General features: G+C 53.3%; 8 protein-coding genes across 8 annotated transcripts; 3 read left to right on the top strand and 5 right to left on the bottom strand.

The window, feature by feature from the left end:
- Positions 1 to 212: 212 nt before the first annotated feature.
- Positions 213 to 2,046, top strand: SNOG_00453 (hypothetical protein; the record flags this gene model as incomplete). Its single annotated transcript, XM_001791086.1, has 2 exons — positions 213 to 1,395; positions 1,448 to 2,046. 2 exons carry the CDS (start codon positions 213 to 215, stop codon positions 2,044 to 2,046), a joined length of 1,782 nt encoding a protein of 593 aa, XP_001791138.1.
- Positions 2,047 to 2,647: 601 nt separating this feature from the next.
- SNOG_00452 (hypothetical protein) lies at positions 2,648 to 5,309 on the bottom strand (the record flags this gene model as incomplete). Its single annotated transcript, XM_001791085.1, has 6 exons — positions 2,648 to 3,165; positions 3,191 to 3,457; positions 3,508 to 3,767; positions 3,814 to 4,664; positions 4,799 to 4,920; positions 5,156 to 5,309. The coding sequence occupies 6 exons, from the start codon at positions 5,307 to 5,309 to the stop codon at positions 2,648 to 2,650; spliced, it is 2,172 nt and encodes a 723-aa protein (XP_001791137.1).
- A 466-nt stretch (positions 5,310 to 5,775) lies between these two features.
- Positions 5,776 to 6,712, bottom strand: SNOG_00451 (hypothetical protein). Its single transcript, XM_001791084.1, has 5 exons — positions 6,677 to 6,712; positions 6,488 to 6,547; positions 6,355 to 6,405; positions 6,241 to 6,303; positions 5,776 to 6,187 (listed from the first exon to the last, which is right to left on the bottom strand). Exons 2-5 carry the CDS (start codon positions 6,509 to 6,511, stop codon positions 5,981 to 5,983), a joined length of 345 nt encoding a protein of 114 aa, XP_001791136.1. The 5' UTR covers positions 6,512 to 6,547; positions 6,677 to 6,712; the 3' UTR covers positions 5,776 to 5,980.
- Positions 6,713 to 7,313: 601 nt separating this feature from the next.
- SNOG_00450 (hypothetical protein) lies at positions 7,314 to 14,604 on the top strand (the record flags this gene model as incomplete). The annotated part of the gene is given in 6 exon segments (XM_001791083.1): positions 7,314 to 7,366; positions 7,406 to 7,487; positions 7,507 to 7,946; positions 7,999 to 11,885; positions 11,961 to 12,479; positions 12,506 to 14,604. The coding sequence occupies 6 exon segments, from the start codon at positions 7,314 to 7,316 to the stop codon at positions 14,449 to 14,451; spliced, it is 6,927 nt and encodes a 2,308-aa protein (XP_001791135.1). The 3' UTR covers positions 14,452 to 14,604.
- An 82-nt stretch (positions 14,605 to 14,686) lies between these two features.
- On the bottom strand, positions 14,687 to 15,509 carry SNOG_00448 (hypothetical protein; the record flags this gene model as incomplete). Its single annotated transcript, XM_001791082.1, has 4 exons — positions 14,687 to 14,736; positions 14,869 to 15,118; positions 15,382 to 15,424; positions 15,493 to 15,509. The coding sequence occupies 4 exons, from the start codon at positions 15,507 to 15,509 to the stop codon at positions 14,687 to 14,689; spliced, it is 360 nt and encodes a 119-aa protein (XP_001791134.1).
- A 491-nt stretch (positions 15,510 to 16,000) lies between these two features.
- On the top strand, positions 16,001 to 16,525 carry SNOG_00447 (hypothetical protein; the record flags this gene model as incomplete). The annotated part of the gene is made up of 2 exons (XM_001791081.1): positions 16,001 to 16,207; positions 16,259 to 16,525. The coding sequence occupies 2 exons, from the start codon at positions 16,001 to 16,003 to the stop codon at positions 16,523 to 16,525; spliced, it is 474 nt and encodes a 157-aa protein (XP_001791133.1).
- A 908-nt stretch (positions 16,526 to 17,433) lies between these two features.
- On the bottom strand, positions 17,434 to 17,767 carry SNOG_00446 (hypothetical protein; the record flags this gene model as incomplete). The annotated part of the gene is made up of 2 exons (XM_001791080.1): positions 17,434 to 17,547; positions 17,624 to 17,767. The coding sequence occupies 2 exons, from the start codon at positions 17,765 to 17,767 to the stop codon at positions 17,434 to 17,436; spliced, it is 258 nt and encodes an 85-aa protein (XP_001791132.1).
- A 143-nt stretch (positions 17,768 to 17,910) lies between these two features.
- Positions 17,911 to 20,972, bottom strand: SNOG_00445 (hypothetical protein; the record flags this gene model as incomplete). The annotated part of the gene is given in 6 exon segments (XM_001791079.1): positions 17,911 to 19,198; positions 19,234 to 19,322; positions 19,456 to 19,790; positions 19,805 to 20,064; positions 20,085 to 20,891; positions 20,944 to 20,972. The coding sequence occupies 6 exon segments, from the start codon at positions 20,970 to 20,972 to the stop codon at positions 17,911 to 17,913; spliced, it is 2,808 nt and encodes a 935-aa protein (XP_001791131.1).
- Between the last annotated feature and the right edge of the window lie 351 nt (positions 20,973 to 21,323).

Genomic DNA, 21,323 nt, shown 5'->3' with positions numbered 1-21,323 from the left:
CCACGTGAGCATGATCATGCTCCGCGTTCAAGTGATGTATGAAATGCGCCAAGCCACATTCCCTGTCGCTTTGGACTACCATCTCACCGAACATCAGCTGCCATAAACTCTAAACACGAACACGTACCATGCTGCCCTGAAGCAGCACCGACACTCCTTTTCTGCGCCCTTCTCCTACTTCGTCTCGCCATTCCACTCTCCACGCACCCATCATGGCGCGCCCCCTCCTCGCCAACCGCGCCTCGAGCGACATCAGCGGCGACCGCGACATCGCCGAGGAAGACGCCCTGCTCACCGGCCAACCCACCCAACGCGCCGCCTCGGGCCCCCGAACCTGGAAATTCTGGCGCGAAGTCGGCCTCTTCGTCTGGGCTGTCGTCGCCACAGCCGGCATTATCGTCCTCGCAGTCGTGTTCCAGAAACACAGCGATACGCAGAATGGCAGCGCAAACCCCTCGGGGAAGCGCAACCTCATCTTCATGGTGTCGGACGGCATGGGTCCGACGAGTCTGAGTCTGACGAGGAGCTTCATGCAGTTCCAGAACGGGCTGCCGTTTGGCGAGCAGCTGGTCATCGATAAGCACTTGATCGGGCAGTCGAGGACGAGGTCGTCTTCGTCGCTGATCACCGACTCGGCGGCTGGCGCGACGGCCTTCTCGTGCGGGAAGAAGAGCTACAACGGTGCCATTTCGGTGACGCCGGACCATGAGCCGTGCGGGACGGTGCTGGAGGCTGCGAAGAAGGCGGGTTACATGACGGGTCTGGTGGTGACGACGAGGATCACGGATGCGACGCCTGCGTGCTTTGCGGCGCACGTGAATATGCGACAGGAGGAGGATCTGATTGCGCAGCAGATGGTTGGAGACTATCCGCTGGGACGAGTTGTGGATCTGATGTTTGGAGGCGGGAGGTGTCACTTTCTGCCCAACTCGACGGCTGAGCATTCGTGCCGTGCAGACGACAAGGATGTCGTGGCCCTGGCGAAGAAGAACGGATACAGCTATGTCGACGACCGCGCGGGCTTCGACAGCTTGAAGGGAGGTGCTGGACTCAAGTTGCCCATGCTGGGACTCTTTGCCGACACCGACATCCCGTATGAGATCGACCGCCGCAACGAGAACGACATCTACCCGAGCTTGCAAGAAATGGCAGAGACAGCGATGAAGGCTCTTAGTGAAGCCACCCGAGACAGTGATAAGGGCTACTTCCTGATGATTGAGGGCTCTCGTATTGACCATGCGGGACATCACAATGACCCCGCTGCCCAAGTGCACGAAGTCCTCGCCTACGACGCAGCCTTCAATTCTGTCCTCGACTACATCAAGAACGAGGAAACAGAGACCGTCATGGTATCAACATCGGACCACGAAACTGGTGGTCTGGCAACTGCGCGCCGTACGTCTTACCATCCCTCTACATATGAACTTCCACTGACTTGTGATTTTAGAGCTCCACACCACCTACCCCGAATACGTATGGTACCCTTCGCCCCTCGCCAACGCCTCGCACTCGGCCGAACGCATGGCTCTGCGCTACAACACATACCTCATCAACGACCCTTCCGATAGCCAGAAACAGGAATTCATCGCCGACGAGATTGAAGACGGGCTTGGTATCTTCGACGCCAAGGACGACGAGATCAACGGCCTGGTCAAAGACCCAGCAACGGCCCTATACCAGTACGCAGACATGATGTCGCGCCGCAGCCAAACCGGCTGGTCTACCCACGGCCACTCAGCCGCCGACGTCAACATCTACTCCTCCAACCCCAAAGCCGCCATGGCGCTGGTCGGCAACCACGAAAACACCGAAGTCGGAGAGTTCCTGAGGAACTACCTCGAAGTGGACGTCGAAGCTGTTACCAAGGAATTGCGCGACAAGGGCACGCACTTGACTGTGCTGAAGGCAGGAGAACAAGTCAGCTGGATGGGCAAGATCCCTGAGGAAGGACAAAGACTCGATGGCCAGAACCATCTCGCCAGCTACGGCGGAGACTTCAAGAAGAGGGGTGTCGAGCACGGTGAGGATTGTGGATGTGGACACTGATTCCATTAGTCATGCGTTTTTACTTGTTTTGGCATAGCTATGGCGTTTCTTGTAGACCTGCATATATACCTTATTGGGGTTCCTATTCGATGAACTTATATCTGGCGCAAACGCCTCGTCTTTTAAATCCGTCATCCGTCACTCAAGATACCGACTTGAAAAGTATCCCGCTGAACGAGTAACCGAACAGGAAATTTACACGGACGACAAAAATGTCTTTGTTTAGATATTATAAAAAAGGGGAGCGCAAGCTTCCACACGAGGTACTACTTCTACGATCCAATCCCACAAATTCTAGCCATGAACCCCTAAACTCCGCGCTAAAATCTACAGAGAGCATCACAAAGAGAGAAGTAAAAAAAAACAATACTCATCATCAATACGACGGACACCAACAAACACGGAAGTTTCAAGGAGCCCAGCGTGAAATGATTTCTCACCGAGGAGATGAACTCTTTTGGCGAGCTTCAGGGAAGAAGTGCGTATTTGTAACACCATTCGGCGGCGCCTAAGCCCCAAAATCGGCTCCCGAAACCTCCAGCAGGATACGTGTTCCAATCGTTCTGCGTATCCAGCATCCCACGACACGGAGTCGAAAAACTCAAAACTGTTCGCGCTCGCCAGACCCTGAGGAAGCTGTGAGCGGCATACTAAGCGTATTGAGATGCGGGTTGAAATTGGGCAGACTATGAGCCGGGTTCTCTACAATCGCGTCTGGCGGAGGCGTCGAGTTGGAGGATGAATCCGGGTTTGTGGGATTCGTCATGACGGTGCTGTCGAGCTGGTCTGCGGCACCGCTGACTTGGGCTTCCCGCCAGCGCCACACGCAGTCGAAGACTACGCTCATGCTCTTTCGGCTCCGGACTATGAGGCCGAGCGGGTCGTCGGCTAGGCCTGCGCTGCTTCGTCGCTGATGTTGGCTGTGTTGCTGGACGGGCGATTGCTGCGCTTGTTGCATTTGGTAGTTCAGCGTCATGCCAGCGTTGCTGACAGAGGGCGACTGCGACATGCTATGCAGGCTCCGTCCTCGCGAGCTCTCTTTCCACAGCTGAGCTAGAACCTCGGCGAAGCGGTCCAAGAGATCGTTGGGCCACACCTTGGCTTTCCGCAGCACTTCGACTGTTTGTGAGGACGTATTTCCGACCTTTGTCCGGAGGGAGTCGGCTGGCAAAGTCGGAATTGAGAATCTTCAGCAGAGCAAATCCACCAGCGAGCGACATCTGCATAATGTAGTATGGAACGAAGAGAAGCTTGTTATCACGATTGAGCTTGAACACACGGTCAAGGAAGCCAGTGGCCGCAAAGTAAAGCGCAACCAGGTCTTCGCGCCGTTCTAAACGGAGGTCCTTAATGAAGAATGAGTAGAGGTGCATGTGCAGCGCGACCGCGCAGTGATAGAGTTCTTCGAGATCTGCGAGGATGTTAGCATAACGCTCGGAAATTCAAGCACGGACAACATACCAATATCCACTCCGTCCACGGCAATGCGTTCAGCTTTCAGTCGCTCGGCCTCCATGTTCAGATAGATAATCGCTGCGTCCTCGGTCCAGTTTTTGTGCGTGGAAAAAAGATGTCTGCCTATGCGGTCTGCTGCCCTCTCCTGCCGTAGTCGGACAAACAAGGTTGGTGGCAAGATCAGCATATCGTTTTCGTCCTCTGTCTTAAACTCGAGAGTCGAGTTATAGAGCGTTATCGAAGGCTGGCCATTCCCTGTGGAGACACTGTAATATGTCAGTTGAGGTCATGATTTGGAAGAAGTTTCCATACGTCTGGGCTACGGTATTGCAGACCGCCCAGGTCCGCAGTCGGTCGTTGATGTCTTCTTGCCGTAATCGAACCTTGGTCCTAGCAAAGTCTTGCGCATGTGTCGGCTGATGCAGCCCAATCTGCATGGCGACCTGCATCATGGCGCCGCATAGTATGAAGGTAGGATCCGTAACAGTTCGTTCCGCAGGGATTGGCCAGGTACAGAGCAGGCAGAGCGCCTTCACAACGTGGTGATTTGGCTGATTCCGGATGGAGTCCCAGATGAGGTCTGTGAGTGGCTTCGCGAGGTCCTTCAGGAGGCCGGGTCGGCCCCCATAGCGACGAGCGGCAACACTAATGATCGCCCAGAACAGGAGTTTGTGGTCCTGCGAATGATACTCGTCCGGAGAGCGCACTTGGTCCAGGAAGGGCAGGAAGGGATGGTATAGCTGAAAGTACTCGGTGAAGAGCTCGTTGACTTCGCTGTGGCTGAGGCGAACATGGTTCTCGCCTGATCCCAGCGGATAGAACATGGGCGATCCGCTCCTGAGGTCTAATAATGAGGTTGCTGCCACCTGCTGGTGCTGTGTCTGGAGAAAGGCCTCGTCCTCTACCTTGGGCGTGATACCGGTGCTGAAGGTATTGCTGTCGCGCGGCGGGTGCGGAGCGTTCAAGGTCGGCTGGCCCGAGAGCGCTTGCGATCCTTCGTATATGGCCAGGCGCTCCCTCAGATATTCCATCTCCTTCTCCATTTCGGCATTGCGATTGCGCTTGCCGACGCGCTTGAAGTTGGGTTCGATGACGCATCGGAGGTTCTGCTTGAGACATCGGTTGCAGCTTACGAAGGGGTCTTGCTGGACATTGCACTTGAGCTGTGCGGTGCGCGTTAGTCATGTGCGTGGAGAGAAGCTTTGGTGTTCTGCATGCGTCGGTACAAGGTGCGCACATGGGCGCAGCAGCGTATTCCTAAAAGGCGCATCATGTTCCAAGGTAGGAAAAGGCTCACCTTCTGCTGGCGACATTCATTGCAGGCGCGCTTCACGGCGGTGTTGCGCCGCGAGGACGAAGGCCGTGTGTCTCCATCGCCATTTTCGTTGTCGTCGTCGCTCGAAGCAGAGCGCTTGAAACCTCGCGTGCTGGTCGGACTCGTTGGTGATATGGCGAAAGGATGTTGGGCCGACATTGAAATCATCGCGCGAGCTTGCGCCCGTCCGATATCGCAGAGGTTTGTGAGTTGGCGTACACAGAAGGTGGGGTGGGAAAAGGCGGAATCGGCCAACGGTGGTGCGAAAATGCTTGGGTCGAGAAATATTCGATACAGCTGCGCCCGCTCGCCAATTGCGAATTCACTGGCTAGACTTACTCGAGCCGCGCAACCATGTGTTCCCAGCGACCGTCAAGCATGCAAGCTTCTGCAGGATGCCGCTGAACTTGAGGAGCGGGCAGAACTGACAGGCCCATGACTCACCAATCACAGCACCGAGAGCAATATACGAGTAGCGCCTTTCCAGCTTCATCCTAGAACCTTCACCGTCACTATCCGCTCCGTGTGAAAAGACTGGCTTTCATTCTCGATGACTGCACTGCTTGGGTCTGGTCGTAAATCAGATGTGAGCATGGGGCTGTAGCGCACCCTTGTCGTTGCTTGCTGTACACATCATCTCTCGGCATTCCTAATGTAGCAACTAAAATGCTTGAGAAGTTTGCATGTACTTCGCCCAGAAGCATGGATTGAGCTGTAGTCTAAAAATGGACACGCACAAGAACGTCATGGCTCGGTGCAGCACGTGGAAAAGGCCTAGGACGAAAACTGATACCTTGCAGGCTGAACGGCCTCATCCGTGCATATCTGTAGCAGCAGCCCGATGAGACCGTCGGCAATCGATTGATGGTAATGTCTCCAGCCAATGCATCACATGTCGCTTGGGGAACTTGCAACCCCACCCTATGCTTCTTTGCACTGCCTTCCACTGCACTCAGAAAACAATCGAAAAATGGTCGATTATAGCTTGTGGATGTATTCGTGATCCTACTCAGCTATTACCGCCTGTGAACGACGGCGTGATGCAGAAATCGCCTTGATATCGTAAAAGCCGACCGAACCAGGAGACTGCCCGTAATGCACATGAACACCGATAGCCCCAGTTTTGACATGCTAAAGCCTTGAGACCCCTCTAACCGCAACTGCTTAACGCTTCTTCTGTTGGGACTCCTTGAGGACCTTCTTGACAACCTTCTGCTCCTCGATCAGGAAAGCGCGGACGATACGGTCCTGGACGCAGTTGGCGCATCGCGATCCACCGTACGCACGCTGGACGGTCTTCTTGGGGCGGGAGACGGTGGCATATTCGCGGGGTCGGAGAGCAGGGATACCGGCGAGCTTGGTACCGCAGTCCTGGAGATTGTTAAAAAAAAAGATTCCGCGATGCTGGACTGGGTCTAACATACACCGCACTTGGGGGCAGTGCCCTTCTTCTTGATGTGGAGGTAACGGAGCTCGCCACCGGGGGTCTGCAATGTCTTAGTGCTGGTCATCAAGGCATGTGTGCTTCAACGACTGACCTTGATAACGCGAACCTTCTGGCTCTTGGTGTTGTACGGCGCGCGACGCCTCTGCGCATTGTTAGCCTCCATGCCACATGTCTATCATCTCCTCCGAGCGAATGGAAGACGTGTGTGTCCGGGTGCGACGTACGTAGGTGAGTCTGTTGGAAGGCATTTTGATAGATTTCCCGGGGAGTCAGTGGGCGATTATCTGGAGCGCGGTGTGAGTGAAAGTTCGTGGATTGTGTTGCGATGCAAGTGCGGTGTTTCGTACCTGAGTCTGCAGGATGATTAGCAGGGACAATTGACAGTATTTCGACAGCAGTGTCTTGGAATCTACTTACCACGGGGGTGCTGTTGTCGTTAGTGTCCGGTCGTCACTTCTGATGTTCGATTTTCGATTGTGCCTAGCGAGTGGGCGCTAGACCCGCACTAGCGCGGCCGATCACGTGCCTCAAATGCCTGGCGCGATGAAACTTATCATCGATGCGCCACTACCCAATTCAACTCCATCGCCAGGTCGCTCCAACGCGTAGGAGATCGATCTCCAACTAGTGCGCGCTGTCACTCCTTACCATTCGAAAACCGGAGACGACTCGATTACCACGCGCGAACGCGACTTTTCCTTCGATCGCGGCGCTTTGCCGTCCGCAAAGTTTCTAGACTCGATACGTAGGGTTTCACGAGACCTGCGCTCAAGTCTTCAGAACTGCGGTGATTGGAACTTCATTGAAGGTCAGTAGCTTTGTGTGTCCTCCAAACTGCTGCGCTAGATGCTCAGCTGTTGCTATTACCCCTATGCGCTTCATTTGAAGCTTTCGTCACCTCTCATCTCGATTTATCACTCCTCAATCGAACGCGATAGAACGCCATGTTTCACTCGTTAACATTACCCAGTACCTGTCAGAAGACATCCATCATGGCGTTCCCACCTCCCCCTCCGCCACCTCCACCACCCGGGCCTCCAGGTGCCGGCTATGCGCCTCCTCCACCACCTCCACCCCCTGGCCCGCCAGGCGCGCCTGGCACAGTAGGACCTCCCGGTATGCGGGGACCTGTCGATCCACAGAGTTGCCAAGTTTGCGCAGAAGAAGAAGGACTGGTTACGGCAACAACGCCAGCGATTCGGCGAGAAGCGCAAGGCTGGTTTCGTGGAGACACAGAAGGCAGATTTGCCTCCTGGAGCATCTGCGCAAAGTCTTTAGAGATATCGGCGATGTGTCGCAGAAGAAGTTCACGAGCGACAAGCGAAGCTACCTTGGTGCACTGAAGTTCATGCCGCACGCGGTTTTGAAGCTTCTCGAAAACATGCCTATGCCCTGGGAGAGCCGACGAGACGTTAAGGTCCTTTACCACACCAACGGCTGTCTGACTCTGGTTAACGAGGTACCCCGAGTTATCGAGCCGGTCTTCCACGCGCAATGGGCGGCAATGTGGTTAGCGATGAGGAAGGAGAAGAGCGATCGTCGCCATTTCAAGCGCATGCGCTTCCCACCATTCGATGACGAGGAACCTCCCCTATCATACTCGGAGAATATCGAGGACGTGGAGCCTTTGGAGCCCATTCAGTTGGAGCTTGACGAGGACGAAGATGGCCCGGTTGTCGAATGGTTCTACGAGCATCGACCGCTACTCGACACTCCTCCACATCAACGGCCCCAGCTACGAAACATGGAACCTGGACCTGCCTCAGATGGCTACATTGTATCGTCTGAGCAGACAGCTGTTGAGCGACATTGTCGACAAGAACTACTTCCACATGTTCGAGATGAACAGCTTTCTTACTGCAAAGGCACTCAACGTGGCGATACCTGGAGGACCTCGCTTTGAGCCGCTGTACAAGGACATCGACCCGAACGATGAGGACTTTGGTGAATTCAATGCCATTGATCGAATCATCTTCCGCGCCCCCATTCGAACGGAATACCGAGTGTCATACCCGTTTCTCTACAACTCGTTGCCACGCAGTGTAAAGATCTCATGGTATTCACATCCTCAGGTAGTCTACGTTCGCGCAGAGGATCCCAGTCTTCCGGCGTTTTACTTCGACCCTATCATCAACCCCATCTCATCCCGCGCCGTCGCACCCAAGAACATTTCGGTCAGTCACGAGGACGAGGTATTTGGCTATGGCAACGATGAAGATGATGAAGACGACTTTCAAATGCCTGAAGAGGTGGAGCCTTTTATGGCTGACGAGGAGCTATCTACACCAGAGACGTCTTCTGCCATTGCATTGTGGTGGGCGCCTCACCCCTTCGACAAGCGTTCAGGTCGCATGGTGAGGGCACAGGATGTTCCACTAGTCAAGCAGTGGTACCTTGAGCACGTGCCTGCCGGTCAGCCAGTCAAGGTCCGGGTCTCTTATCAGAAGTTGCTTAAGACGTTCGTTCTCAACGAGCTGCATAAGAAGAAGCCACAAGCACAGAACAAACAGAACCTTATGCGCACACTCAAGGGCACAAAATTCTTCCAACAAACCAAGATCGACTGGGTTGAAGCAGGTCTGCAAGTTTGCCGTCAAGGTTACAACATGCTCAACCTTTTGATTCATAGGAAGAATTTGACCTACCTGCATCTTGACTACAACTTCAACCTGAAGCCTGTCAAGACACTTACCACAAAAGAGCGGAAGAAGTCGCGGTTCGGAAACGCCTTCCATCTGATGCGAGAAATCTTGCGCTTGACCAAGCTGATCGTGGACGCACAGGTCCAGTACCGCTTGGGCAACATTGATGCTTTCCAGTTGGCAGACGGCATCCTTTACGCCTTCAACCACGTTGGACAACTGACTGGTATGTACCGTTACAAGTACAAGCTCATGCACCAGATTCGCTCGTGCAAAGATCTGAAGCATCTCATCTACTATCGATTCAACTCTGGTCCAGTCGGCAAGGGTCCTGGGTGTGGTTTCTGGGCACCAGCCTGGCGGGTCTGGTTGTTCTTCATGCGCGGTATTATTCCTCTCCTGGAGCGCTGGCTCGGCAACTTGCTCTCGCGTCAATTCGAGGGTAGGCACAGCAAGGGTGTTGCCAAGACTGTAACCAAGCAGCGTGTGGAATCGCACTTCGATCTGGAGCTCCGTGCCGCTGTCATGAGCGATCTGATGGATATGATGCCTGAAGGTATCAAGCAAAACAAGGTCAACACAGTTCTACAACATTTGTCAGAAGCATGGCGATGCTGGAAGAGTAACATCCCGTGGAAGGTACCTGGACTGCCAGCACCAATCGAAAACATCATCTTGCGTTATGTCAAGAGCAAGGCAGATTGGTGGATCTCAGTCGCACACTACAACCGTGAGCGTATCCGACGTGGCGCCACCGTTGACAAGACTGTCGCCAAGAAGAACCTTGGTCGCTTAACCCGATTATGGCTCAAGGCCGAGCAGGAGCGCCAACACAACTACATGAAGGATGGTCCATATGTCTCGTCAGAAGAGGCAGTCGCCATCTACACAACCATGGTCCATTGGCTAGAAGCCCGAAAGTTCCAGCCGATTCCTTTCCCCAGTGTATCCTACAAGCACGATACCAAGATCCTCATCCTCGCTTTGGAGCGTCTACGCGAGGCTTACTCGGTGAAGGGTCGTCTCAATCAGAGTCAACGTGAGGAGTTGGCTCTCATTGAACAGGCTTACGACTCCCCTGGAACGACGTTGGCTCGTATCAAGCGCTTCCTTCTGACACAACGTGCCTTTAAGGAGGTTGGCATTGATATGAATGACAATTACAGCAACATCAATCCTGTCTATGACATCGAGCCCATGGAGAAGATTACCGACGCATACCTGGACCAGTATCTGTGGTACCAAGCCGATCAGCGGCACCTATTCCCTGCTTGGATCAAGCCTTCCGACTCCGAAGTTCCACCCCTGCTGACATACAAGTGGGCGCAAGGCATCAACAACCTTGACAAGGTCTGGGAGCATCAAGATGGCGAGTGCAACGTTATGATCGAGACACAGCTGTCTAAGGTTTACGAGAAAATCGATCTTACCATGCTCAACCGTTTGCTGCGCTTGATCATGGATCACAACTTGGCCGATTACATCACTGCGAAGAATAACGTCCAGCTCAATTACAAAGACATGAACCATGTCAACGCATACGGTATGATTCGTGGACTGCAGTTCTCTGGCTTCGTATTTCAGTTCTACGGACTCGTGCTCGACATCCTTCTACTAGGCTTACAGCGCGCGAACGAAATCGCGGGTGCGCCTGAGAGCCCCAACGACTTCTTGCAATTCAAGGACAAGGAAACGGAGGTGCGACACCCAATCCGCTTGTACACGAGGTACATTGATCGCATTTGGGTATTCTTCAGGTTCACAGCTGAAGAGTCACGCGATCTGATCCAGCGCTTTTTGACTGAGAATCCCGATCCCAACTTCGAGAACGTCATCGGCTACAAGAACAAGAAATGCTGGCCACGAGACTCGAGAATGCGACTGATGCGCCACGATGTCAATCTGGGTCGCGCTGTGTTCTGGGATATGAAGAATCGCCTTCCCCGATCAGTCACGACCATTGAGTGGGACGACACCTTTGCCAGCGTTTACAGCCGAGACAATCCTAATCTCCTGTTCTCCATGTCTGGTTTCGAAGTTCGCATCTTGCCAAAGATGCGCAACCTTACTGGAGAGTTCCCTGTGAAGGACAGTGTCTGGTCGCTGGTAGACAACGCTACGAAGGAGCGCACAGCTGATGCCTTCTTGCAAGTCACAGAAGAAGATGTTCAGAAGTTCAACAATCGCATTCGACAGATCCTCATGTCCTCTGGTAGCACGACGTTCACCAAGATTGCCAACAAGTGGAACACAACCTTGATTGCGCTTTTCACCTACTACCGTGAGGCTGCAGTATCAACGGTGAACTTGCTAGACACCATCGTCAAGTGCGAGACCAAGATTCAGACCCGTGTCAAGATCGGCCTGAACTCGAAGATGCCGTCGCGTTTCCCTCCTGCCGTTTTCTACACGCCCAAGGAGCTTGGCGGTCTGGGTATGATCTCCGGATCTCACATTCTCATTCCCACAAGCGACAAGCGATGGTCAAAGCAGACCGACACTGGCGTTACGCATTACCGTGCCGGTATGTCTCATGACGAAGAGACGCTCATTCCCAACATCTTCCGATACATCATTCCGTGGGAGTCGGAGTTCATCGACTCTCAGCGCGTATGGATGGAGTACTCACAGAAGCGACAAGAAGCTCAGCAGCAAAACCGACGGCTGACTCTCGAGGATCTGGAGGACAGCTGGGATCGTGGCCTTCCTCGTATCAACACTTTGTTCCAGAAAGACCGCAGCACCCTCAGTTTCGACAAGGGCTTCCGTGCTAGGACTGAATTCAAGATCTACCAGCACATGAAGAGCAATCCTTTCTGGTGGACGAGCCAGCGACATGACGGTAAATTGTGGAATTTGAACGCATACCGGACGGATGTCATCCAGGCACTGGGTGGTGTAGAAACCATTCTCGAACATACACTTTTCAAGGCAACGGCTTTCCCATCTTGGGAGGGTTTGTTTTGGGAAAAGGCCAGTGGTAAGTGAATATTGTGGTGTCTGTTTGAGGCTCCTGGTTATCCTCAGCGTATTAATAGTTGCTAATCGATCGCAGGATTTGAGGAGTCGATGAAGTTCAAGAAGTTGACGAACGCCCAACGTTCTGGTCTCAACCAAATCCCGAACCGACGTTTCACTCTCTGGTGGTCACCTACCATCAATCGAGCCAACGTCTACGTCGGTTTCCAGGTCCAACTTGATCTTACAGGTATCTTCTTGCACGGCAAGATCCCAACTCTCAAGATCTCCCTCATCCAGATCTTCCGAGCCCATTTGTGGCAGAAGATCCACGAGTCTGTCGTCATGGATCTGTGCCAGGTGTTCGACCAAGAGCTTGAGGCTCTCGGCATCGAGACCGTTCAGAAGGAGACAATCCATCCTCGTAAATCGTACAAGATGAACAGTTCTTGTGCTGACATTCTGCTCTTCGCCAGCCACAAGTGGAGCGTATCACCTCCTTCCATGCTTTACGATACGAAGGACACCATGAGCGCGACCACGACAAACAAGTTCTGGATCGATGTTCAGCTGCGATATGGTGACTACGACTCGCACGACATTGAGCGCTATGTTCGTGCGAAGTACCTTGATTACACTCAGGACAGCATGAGTATCTACCCTTCGGCGACCGGTTTGATGATTGGTATCGATTTGGCCTACAACCGCTGTACTCGGCCTACGGACAATACTTCCCTGGTTTGAAGCAGCTCATTCAGCAGGCTATGGCTAAGGTGATGAAGGCTAACCCAGCGCTCTACGTTCTTCGTGAGCGCATTCGCAAGGGTCTCCAGCTATATGCCTCTGAGTCTAGCCAAGAGTTCCTCAACTCGCAAAACTACTCGGAACTTTTTAGCAACCAGATTCAGCTGTTCATCGACGATACCAACGTCTACCGTGTCACGATCCACAAGACCTTCGAGGGTAACTTGACGACAAAACCCATCAACGGTGCAATCTTCATCTTCAACCCCCGAACAGGGCAGCTGTTCTTGAAGATCATTCATACAAGTGTCTGGGCCGGGCAGAAGCGTCTTGGTCAACTTGCGAAGTGGAAGACTGCCGAAGAGGTGGCTGCTCTCATTCGATCACTACCCGTTGAGGAGCAGCCCAAGCAGCTCATTGTCACACGAAAAGGTCTCCTAGATCCTCTCGAGGTGCATCTGCTCGACTTCCCCAACATCTCCATCCGTGCTTCTGAGCTCCAGCTGCCCTTCCAGGCTGCTATGAAGGTTGAGAAGCTTGGTGACATGATTCTGCGAGCTACTGGCCCTCAAATGGTCCTCTTCAACCTGTACGATGAGTGGCTTAAGACGATCTCGTCGTACACCGCTTTCTCGCGTCTGATCTTGATCTTGCGTGCACTTCACGTAAACCAAGATAAGACTAAGCTGTTGCTCCGCCCCGATAAGACCGTCATCACTCAAGAGCATCACATCTGGCCTACGCTGTCGGATGAGGACTGGATTAAGGTAGAAGTGCAGCTTCGTGATCTCATCCTGAATGACTACGGCAAGAAGAACAACGTCAACACATCGTCGCTCACGAGCAGTGAGGTCCGTGACATCATCCTGGGTATGGAGATTTCAGCACCCTCGATGCAGCGACAACAAGCAGCCGAAATCGACAAGCAGCAGGAAGAGCAGCAGCAGCTGACTGCGGTTACGACCAAGACTCAGAACATTCACGGCGAAGAGATGGTTGTGACCACAACGTCACAGTACGAGCAAGCAGCATTCAGCTCGAAGACGGAGTGGCGTACTAGAGCAGTCGCCACCTCCAATTTGCGCACTCGTGCGAACAACATCTACATCAACTCCGAGGATGTCAAGGAGGAAGGTCACTTCACCTACGTGATGCCCAAGAATGTGCTCAAGCGCTTCATAACGATTGCCGATCTTCGCGTCCAAGTAGCGGGCTACCTTTACGGCAAATCCCCTCCCGACAACGATCAAGTCAAGGAAATCAGCACCATTGTCATGATTCCCCAAGTCGGCAACACGCGCGATGTTCAGCTCCCCAAGCAGCTGCCCCAGCACGAATACCTCGACGGTCTTGAGCCGCTAGGTATCATCCACACCGTCAGCGGCAATGAGCCACCGTACATGCAAGCCAGCGACGTAACCCAACACGCTCGCCTTATGAACGCGCACGCATCCTGGGACAAGAAGACTGTCTCTATGACTGTCAGCTTTACCCCGGGCTCTGTGTCTCTCGCCGCCTGGGCTCTCACTCCCAACGGATACAAATGGGGTGCTGAGAACAAGGACACCATGTCCGACAATCCCTCCGGATTCAGCACTTCCTTTGGCGAGAAGTGTCAACTCCTGCTTTCTGACAAGATTCGAGGATACTTCCTGGTGCCAGACAATGGCATCTGGAATTACAGCTTTATGGGCAGTACGTTTGGAACAATCGACAAGAAGCCCGTGCACGTGAGGTTAGACACACCGGTCAGATTCTACGACAGCGTGCATCGACCCGTGCACTTCCAAAACTTCGCGGAGTTGGAGGATGTGTGGGTGGACCGGGAAAATCAATTCGAATAGGTGGATTCAAGAGGGAAAATGGAGCGTTTTGAGGAGTGTATGTGTATTGGGCGTTACTTGGGATCCGCGCATTGGGATCGCGGTTGCATGCATAGGGACGGCAAAATGTGTATAGTAGATTCTACATTAATTCATTTCTTGAAAGTGTATCTTGAGGTGCCATCTGTATTTTGTCTTTGGCTGCGGTTTCCTCCACCATTGAAAGGACATGGTCGATGTCGTAGCGCCCGTACCATTATTCCATGCAATTCGAGCCTTCCTTGACAAGTTGGTCGATCCAGCATACTATATTGGTGTTGCTCATCGCTGCGCAAGTATCCTCTGCTTTCTCTCCATGACCTTGGCGTCAAGTAGTGGCGAGGGCGTGAGAAGTGGATTGAACGTTACGACTGGTCGTGCGTTAGTGCCTGTATCGACTTTCCAAAAAAATAGACAGTAAATACCCTTGGTCTTCGCGTGCTGAAGACTGAAGACCATATCGCCGCGAGATATCGACGGTTGGCTCGATGAGGCTGACGTCATTGGCTTTGTCGGACATTTGAGGGGACGCTTCTCCATCTTTGACCTCTCCATGGCGATTGACGTACTCTAATCCAGATGACTGGATGATGGTATGGATGCGCGTGAAGGCAGCGTGGCCAACCGGCCGTACTACCGTGGTAGTCTTCTACTGTGGCTTACATAAGCAATAACCTAATAGGTGTGCCTCGTAACCGTGTCTGCATGTATAGAGGAATTGTTTGGAGACTTATTCAGGGTCAGCCGAAGCATCCCTAATCTAGAAGGCTAAATCTTTTTAAAAAGTCGCTCCATGGAGCATGTGATCCTGGCAGTACTCCGTTCTACAATCGTAGCTCTAAGTAAAGCATAGCCGTACTGTGGTCTGTTGGCCACGCCGAGCGAAGTGCTCCTCACGTCTCTCAAACTTACAGTGAAAGAGACGCTCGTGGTACTGGGACGAGCAGGAGTCAATCTTGGAATTGTCGTGTACAGATGTCTAGACATCACGCATGGAGCAATATCGCCTCTTATGGTACATACAAAAGCCATGTAGCCATCTTGGATGTCACTCGCGCTACATAATGACCCTAGTTTGGGAATATCAAGCCGCTTCCCTTGTCATGGGACCTTGTCAGCGCCTTATTCGTTTGTTGCTTTATTCAGCCCTATATATATTTTACGCGGCACGCAGCACTCTTTCACTTTACTCATTCTCAAATTTGGGCCGATCGGCAGGATCACGTTGATAAATCTTACTTTCCTGGTCTTATCTTGCTAATTTGCCGTGCAAACGGCCTGAGCGCGCAGGTGAATGTGCCTCACAAACAATCGAAAGTCATGGCCACCCCGAGCTGTCGCCCTAGCTCCAAGTATATAAAAATCCTCAGGTCTACCGCTCGTACAATCTCTCTCTACTCTACCCACAATCAACCGCAAGACTCAACTCGGATTCGAGTAAGTACATAACCCCTTTTTGTCCAAGACGATTGACTGATCTTCTACCAGCTAATCGACTTTAACCATAGACAGAGCGCTCAAAATTCTCATCATGTCAACCAACAAGGAGTTCACCTTCCGTGCTCGCCGTCTCGAGAGCGAATCGGCCACTCTGCTCGAAACTTATGGAGAGCGCGACATTAAACAGTTCTACCGATACAACTTGCCGAAAATGCACGACCACCACCCAGATCTCGTCGAAGCCAACTACGACTTCGGCCCCATGATTGAGGATGCCGCCCGCCTGAACGAGAAAATCGTACGCAGGCCCCGACTTCGCTTTCACTCCCAGTTCACTAATACATGGCAGGACATGTTCGACAGCAACCCAGCCCTGCTCGACCAGGTGATCTTCGGCGTGCAGTTCCCAGCTCTCTGCCACCCAGGCGTTGCAGATTTCGTCGACGACAGGAAGCTCATCGCTCTTCTCCTCGTCCGCCACTTTAAGAACCATGGCGGCCTCGTGCTGCCGCCGCTCGATGACGCGCAGCCGCTTTCTGAAGAGCACGCTGAGCGCCTGACACGACACATGGCTGCTGGGGGCCGATATGTCCCTATGCATTACCCCAATTGGTAAGCTACAAGACAGTTCTGGGGCAAGAGTGATGAGAGCTGATGACGATGTAGGCGCCAGACACATACGGTGGCAGCTCCTACAGACCCTGTTCAGCCGGCCCGTGGTACTGCAGGGACTCTGGGCCTTGGGACAGGCAATGTTGGTGCGATTGGCGATCACCGCGCCCGTCTGAGAAATGGCGGTAACTGATCAGTCTACCTTGGGCAAGAGAGGCGGGAAACAAAGAGTGAGACCGAGATACGAAATTTCAAAGTCAGGAATTAAGTCACTCAGACGATGTTACAATAGCCGCAAATTCAGATACCCCATATACACAAGCACTCTGCTAGGTTGGAAGACATAAAAGTAGAATGGCCAAATACTTCACGAGGATGAGTCATACATGATTTAATGTACAATTCAGATTATCTACAGTTCAAGTTCGAATCTGCAAACTGTGTACACCTACGCGTTACTTCTTCTTCGACTTCGGCCGCTCGAGCTTAGTGTCATCATCAAGATAATTTGCACCCTTCCCACTCTTCCTGTCCAATAGCTTGCGTGATGGAGTCTCGCACACCGCCTCCTTTCCATGACCTCCGATCATGCTATCGGACCTGTCATTAAGAGTCGTATTATCCTCTGTTGGTGGAGTCCCAAGTATACCCACCCAATAGTCCACAACAACTCCCCTATTGGCTGCCACCACAAAACCCCTCCAACTTCCACATCCACATCCACAAACACAACTCGCCTCCTTCCCAAATCCCATCCAAGCTCCCTCTCCCTCCCTCAGCCTCTCCAAACCACATCATCAACACCCTCACGGCCTCGAAACATGTCCCCGCCGCCACTCCCCAAAAGCATCCCAAAGTCCAGCCCAAGTTCTCTCCCAGCCATCCCCCTCTGTCGGCGATCCCGCCCGAAACCTAGTCTGCGTAGTAGCCTTCAGCGACGTAGGCGAGTGCACCAGCGGGCTCAGCGTGTGCGTGGACGCGCTCGTTTTGCCCAGAGTGGTGGGGAGGGAGGAGGTTGAAAGTGGGCTAGTGTTGTAGTTATTATTATTTGCTGTGGGCTTCCAGTAGATGTTCTCGGGGTGTGGGGGGTGGAGGGTTGGACATTGCTGCGGTCAGTTGGAATGGTTTTGTATTTCGGTTTGCTGATGGAGTGTGGTGCGGGGTTAAAGAAGAAGGTCGGAGTGGGCATGCTCTGATTCTTGGGTCGGCCGGCGATGGGTAGAAGTGTGATTGGGGGATGAGACATTGTGCCATAAAGTCGGACATTTCAAAGACAAGCGAGACACTCATGTCGCAAACACCCATTACGTTCAGTCAAAGTGAACTTCTCACCATTAGATTCTTGCTCAATAACAGTACAATACCCTCTAATGCTCCGCGTCGTCTATCTCAAAGCACAATCAAATTTCCAATCTTTATGCCCTGGCTCAAAAAGTGATATCGCCGCCTCACACCCACACTCTTCGCTCTTTTCAAAAACTCCATCGCTTCGTCCCCACCGTTGACCATGATGAGTGGAATCGGGTGCGGCCGCAACAGCCCCGAAGGCGAGTGTTGTACATCATCCAAAAGAGGCTGTACAAATCCTTCTGCGTCAGAACTAACTATGATGACAACTTGCAGGCTGTTGCTTTTAGGTGGGATTGCAGGTATGTTGCGTAGCTTATCGGAGAATGAGCAGCCACCGCGAGGTATGGCAATGACCTGATACTTCTTTGGAATATCTGCGTCCAGTTTCTCCTCGCAGAGCTGGCCGTTGTGCACGTAGATGGAGTGCCACGGTAGAGGGTTTGCGTCGCTGTATACGAGTTCTGGATCAGTTGTATCAGGCAGCGGTTCGGCGCCAGGTCCAAGCGGAAGTGCGGCCTCGATGGCGTAGCGTTGTGGCGTTGATCGTGGCGGTGGCGGTGGTTTGGTGCTTGTGTGTGACGGCGCGTCGGCGGAGAGGAGGGATTGGATCGAGGCCAGCAGATTGGAGAGGTAGGATGGTGATGAGCCGAGAAGATCCGGGTCAACTTCTACAATGGAGTCGTCGAGAAACAAGTCCGACACACTGTCCAGGCTGGCAAGTACATTGCTTTCATTTGACAGATCGCTTGAAGATGCTGCATCTGCAGTCTCTGGGGACACATCTAGGATAAGATCGACTGCATTGGTGTCACGGGTTCGCGTAAAGAAGGGATCAAGTGGGTTGAAGTCTTCCATGGTTGCCCGCGACATGAAGACCTTCTCATCACGACCGAGAGCAGTGTTGGAGATGGCGTAGATGCGGAAGTGCTCGGGAAGCTTGGTGTCCTTCGATGCACTTCCTGACATGTCTTCCTCACGAACCATTCCCAAGCGCAACCCACTCATTGAACTGACCAAGATACCTTCATGGACTCGCTGCATGCCGCCGGCTTGCAACGAATTGGGCATGTTGGGGAATGAAAGATCGAAGGTGGTTCGATATGCCTGGGCCGAACTTGTCGCGTTTCGAGGGATGTACTCTAATGGCAAGGTCCATGGGTAGTAAGTGAAGTTCGAAGGCGAATGAATGTTCGAGTGCGAGACGCTAGGATGGCCGGCACTGTATTCAATGATTGGCGTACCGAGCGAATCCGTAACTGGCATGAGGTGCAAGCGTGCAAGACTAGCAGCATGGAAGATATCGGATCGAGCAGCTGTAGCCGAGATACTGAACGGCAGATGGGCTGGCGGAAGGGGGCATACACCAGGCGCTGGCTGTCGTTCGGCCAGTGGCGGTTCCGCACGAGGAGCTCGACGAGGCCGTAGTCGTTTTGGAACGATAAGAGGATGGCCTTCGGTCGTGAATACAAAAGGTGCATCCCATGTATTGAGCGGGTGCGATGGATCAAACAGCAAGAAAAGGTACTTTGCAGTTTCCCCTAGGAAGAAGCTTTCCATGCGATCGCTGAGTTCTCCACTGCGTACGTCCTGGAGACCAGCCCAACCACACTTTGTCCAGCAACGTCGTTTGATATCACGCAGTGCCATCTCGCCTGTATGTAGATACCAGGGGTCTTTTGTCGCATGATAGAGATACCAAGTAGACTCAATCCACTCGGGTCTGCCGCCCCACCAACGCAGACCATGTTCAATGTTGCCGGTAACAGTAGACCATCTCTCTGGTAAAGCAGAGTATCTCGTCCATAGCGCAGTGTAAAGAAGATGTGTTTCGATTGCTTCGTCGAGCTTGCCGGCCATGGCCAGGAGACCCTGGTAGAAGGCACTCAGACTGTCGATCCAGAAAAGCTCGAATTGCGCCCGTGTATAGATCTACTTGGGCATAATGAAGGGTGCTGCTGCTGTGCTCCGCGATAAATCTGGCGCTTGATGCCATCATGCGCGTCCTCCCATGCAGCAAGAAATGCATCGGGAGATTCCGTTCTTGCATTTGCAGGGTCGTATGGCAACCCAGAGAGCAGGATGTGCGTCTTGAGAGCATACTCAAAGAAGCTGTCAATACCCGCACCAATACCAGTATAGGGCGACACCCACTGCCCAGTCTCAGCGTCGATGCCGCCTCCAATGAGTCCAATACTACTGCGTCGGTCCCAGACGGCCCAAAAAGCGTCTTTGGGCCGCTCTCCTCGTAGCGTGGGTTGCCGGTCAATCGACTGAGCGTGGAGAACTCGAGAACCAGACTCGCCGCACCTGCACTGCAGGTCTCGGTGATCTCGGTGCCCCTCTGGCGGGGATTTGTACCGCACTGTCCATCTTTGGCATCCATGTTCAGAGGCGAATTGGCATAGAATGGCACTCCGTGGCGTAGGTTTACCCGAGGGTAGGGGAGGCCGGTCGGTGTGTGGAAGGCGGGTAGGAGACGATCTGCAAGGTCGTTGGCGAGGCGTAGGAGCTGACCATCATAGACTAGGCCGTTGGGCCAGAATATGCCGTGACTGGTTTTTCTCTTCTCCTCCTTTGCCGCATAACCCCGAATCGGAAGGTCTCCAATAGCAAACTGGTGTGCACTGAGCAGTCCCCCTACGCCCCGGATGACCGTCTCAAAGACCTGCACTTTGCTGTCGAGATCAAAGCCCCGCGCTCTTGCTCCCTGCCCGCTCGGTCCAGGCGTGCCATCCCCATAGTTCTCGACCAGAAGCTTGATGCCGTCTTGAAAGTCTTCGAGCGGCTTGTTCCTTCCTTGATCGTCTGGTGACGGCGAGGAAGCGAGGATGGCGAGGGTCGATAGGCTATCAATCAGTGTCAAAGAATAGTTTCCCAGGACGTCGTTGACTTCGATGTGCGCGGGGTTCTGACGGTCACGTGTCAATGGGCCGCATGTCAATGGGCGCAGTTCGTCTTCGGGGAAGGCATGTTCCATGTAGTTGTCATAGCCATGGTAAAAGATGTCGCGTGTCTCTTGTCTGCATTGGTCATTGTCAGCAGTGACAGGCAATGCAACTCTAGGATGCGCACCTCAGTCCAGCAATGACTTCATCGGTCATGCCATGTGCGGCTGTCACCCAGCAACATATCCACAGCAGAGCAGTCCATAGGAGGTGAAAGGGAAGTCCTCCGGGCATTGGCGCATTCCGCCGCAGAGGCCTGGCAGTCTGTCGCATGCCCAAGAACGTGTGCGTGCGGCGACATGAGACTGGAGCGTCTAGGGCCGGTCGGGGAGGAGCGAGAGGTAGTGGGCACGGGCGGGAGGCGCCATCGAGGGCATGCGGCGTCGGTGAAGTTGGACACCTTGCCATATGACGGCCTCGAAAACGGCCGTGCGGGCCCTGGCGTCATTCTCAGCGGGAGCTTTGGGGCGGTCTTCCGAAGCATCTTGAAATTATTGCGCGCCACTC

The sequence above is a fragment of the Parastagonospora nodorum genome (assembly GCF_000146915.1).
Source record: "Parastagonospora nodorum SN15 chromosome Unknown scaffold_1, whole genome shotgun sequence".
Taxonomy (NCBI): domain Eukaryota; kingdom Fungi; phylum Ascomycota; class Dothideomycetes; order Pleosporales; family Phaeosphaeriaceae; genus Parastagonospora; species Parastagonospora nodorum.
Note: the sequence above shows the minus strand (reverse complement) of the source record. Positions and strands in the feature narration are given on the sequence as shown.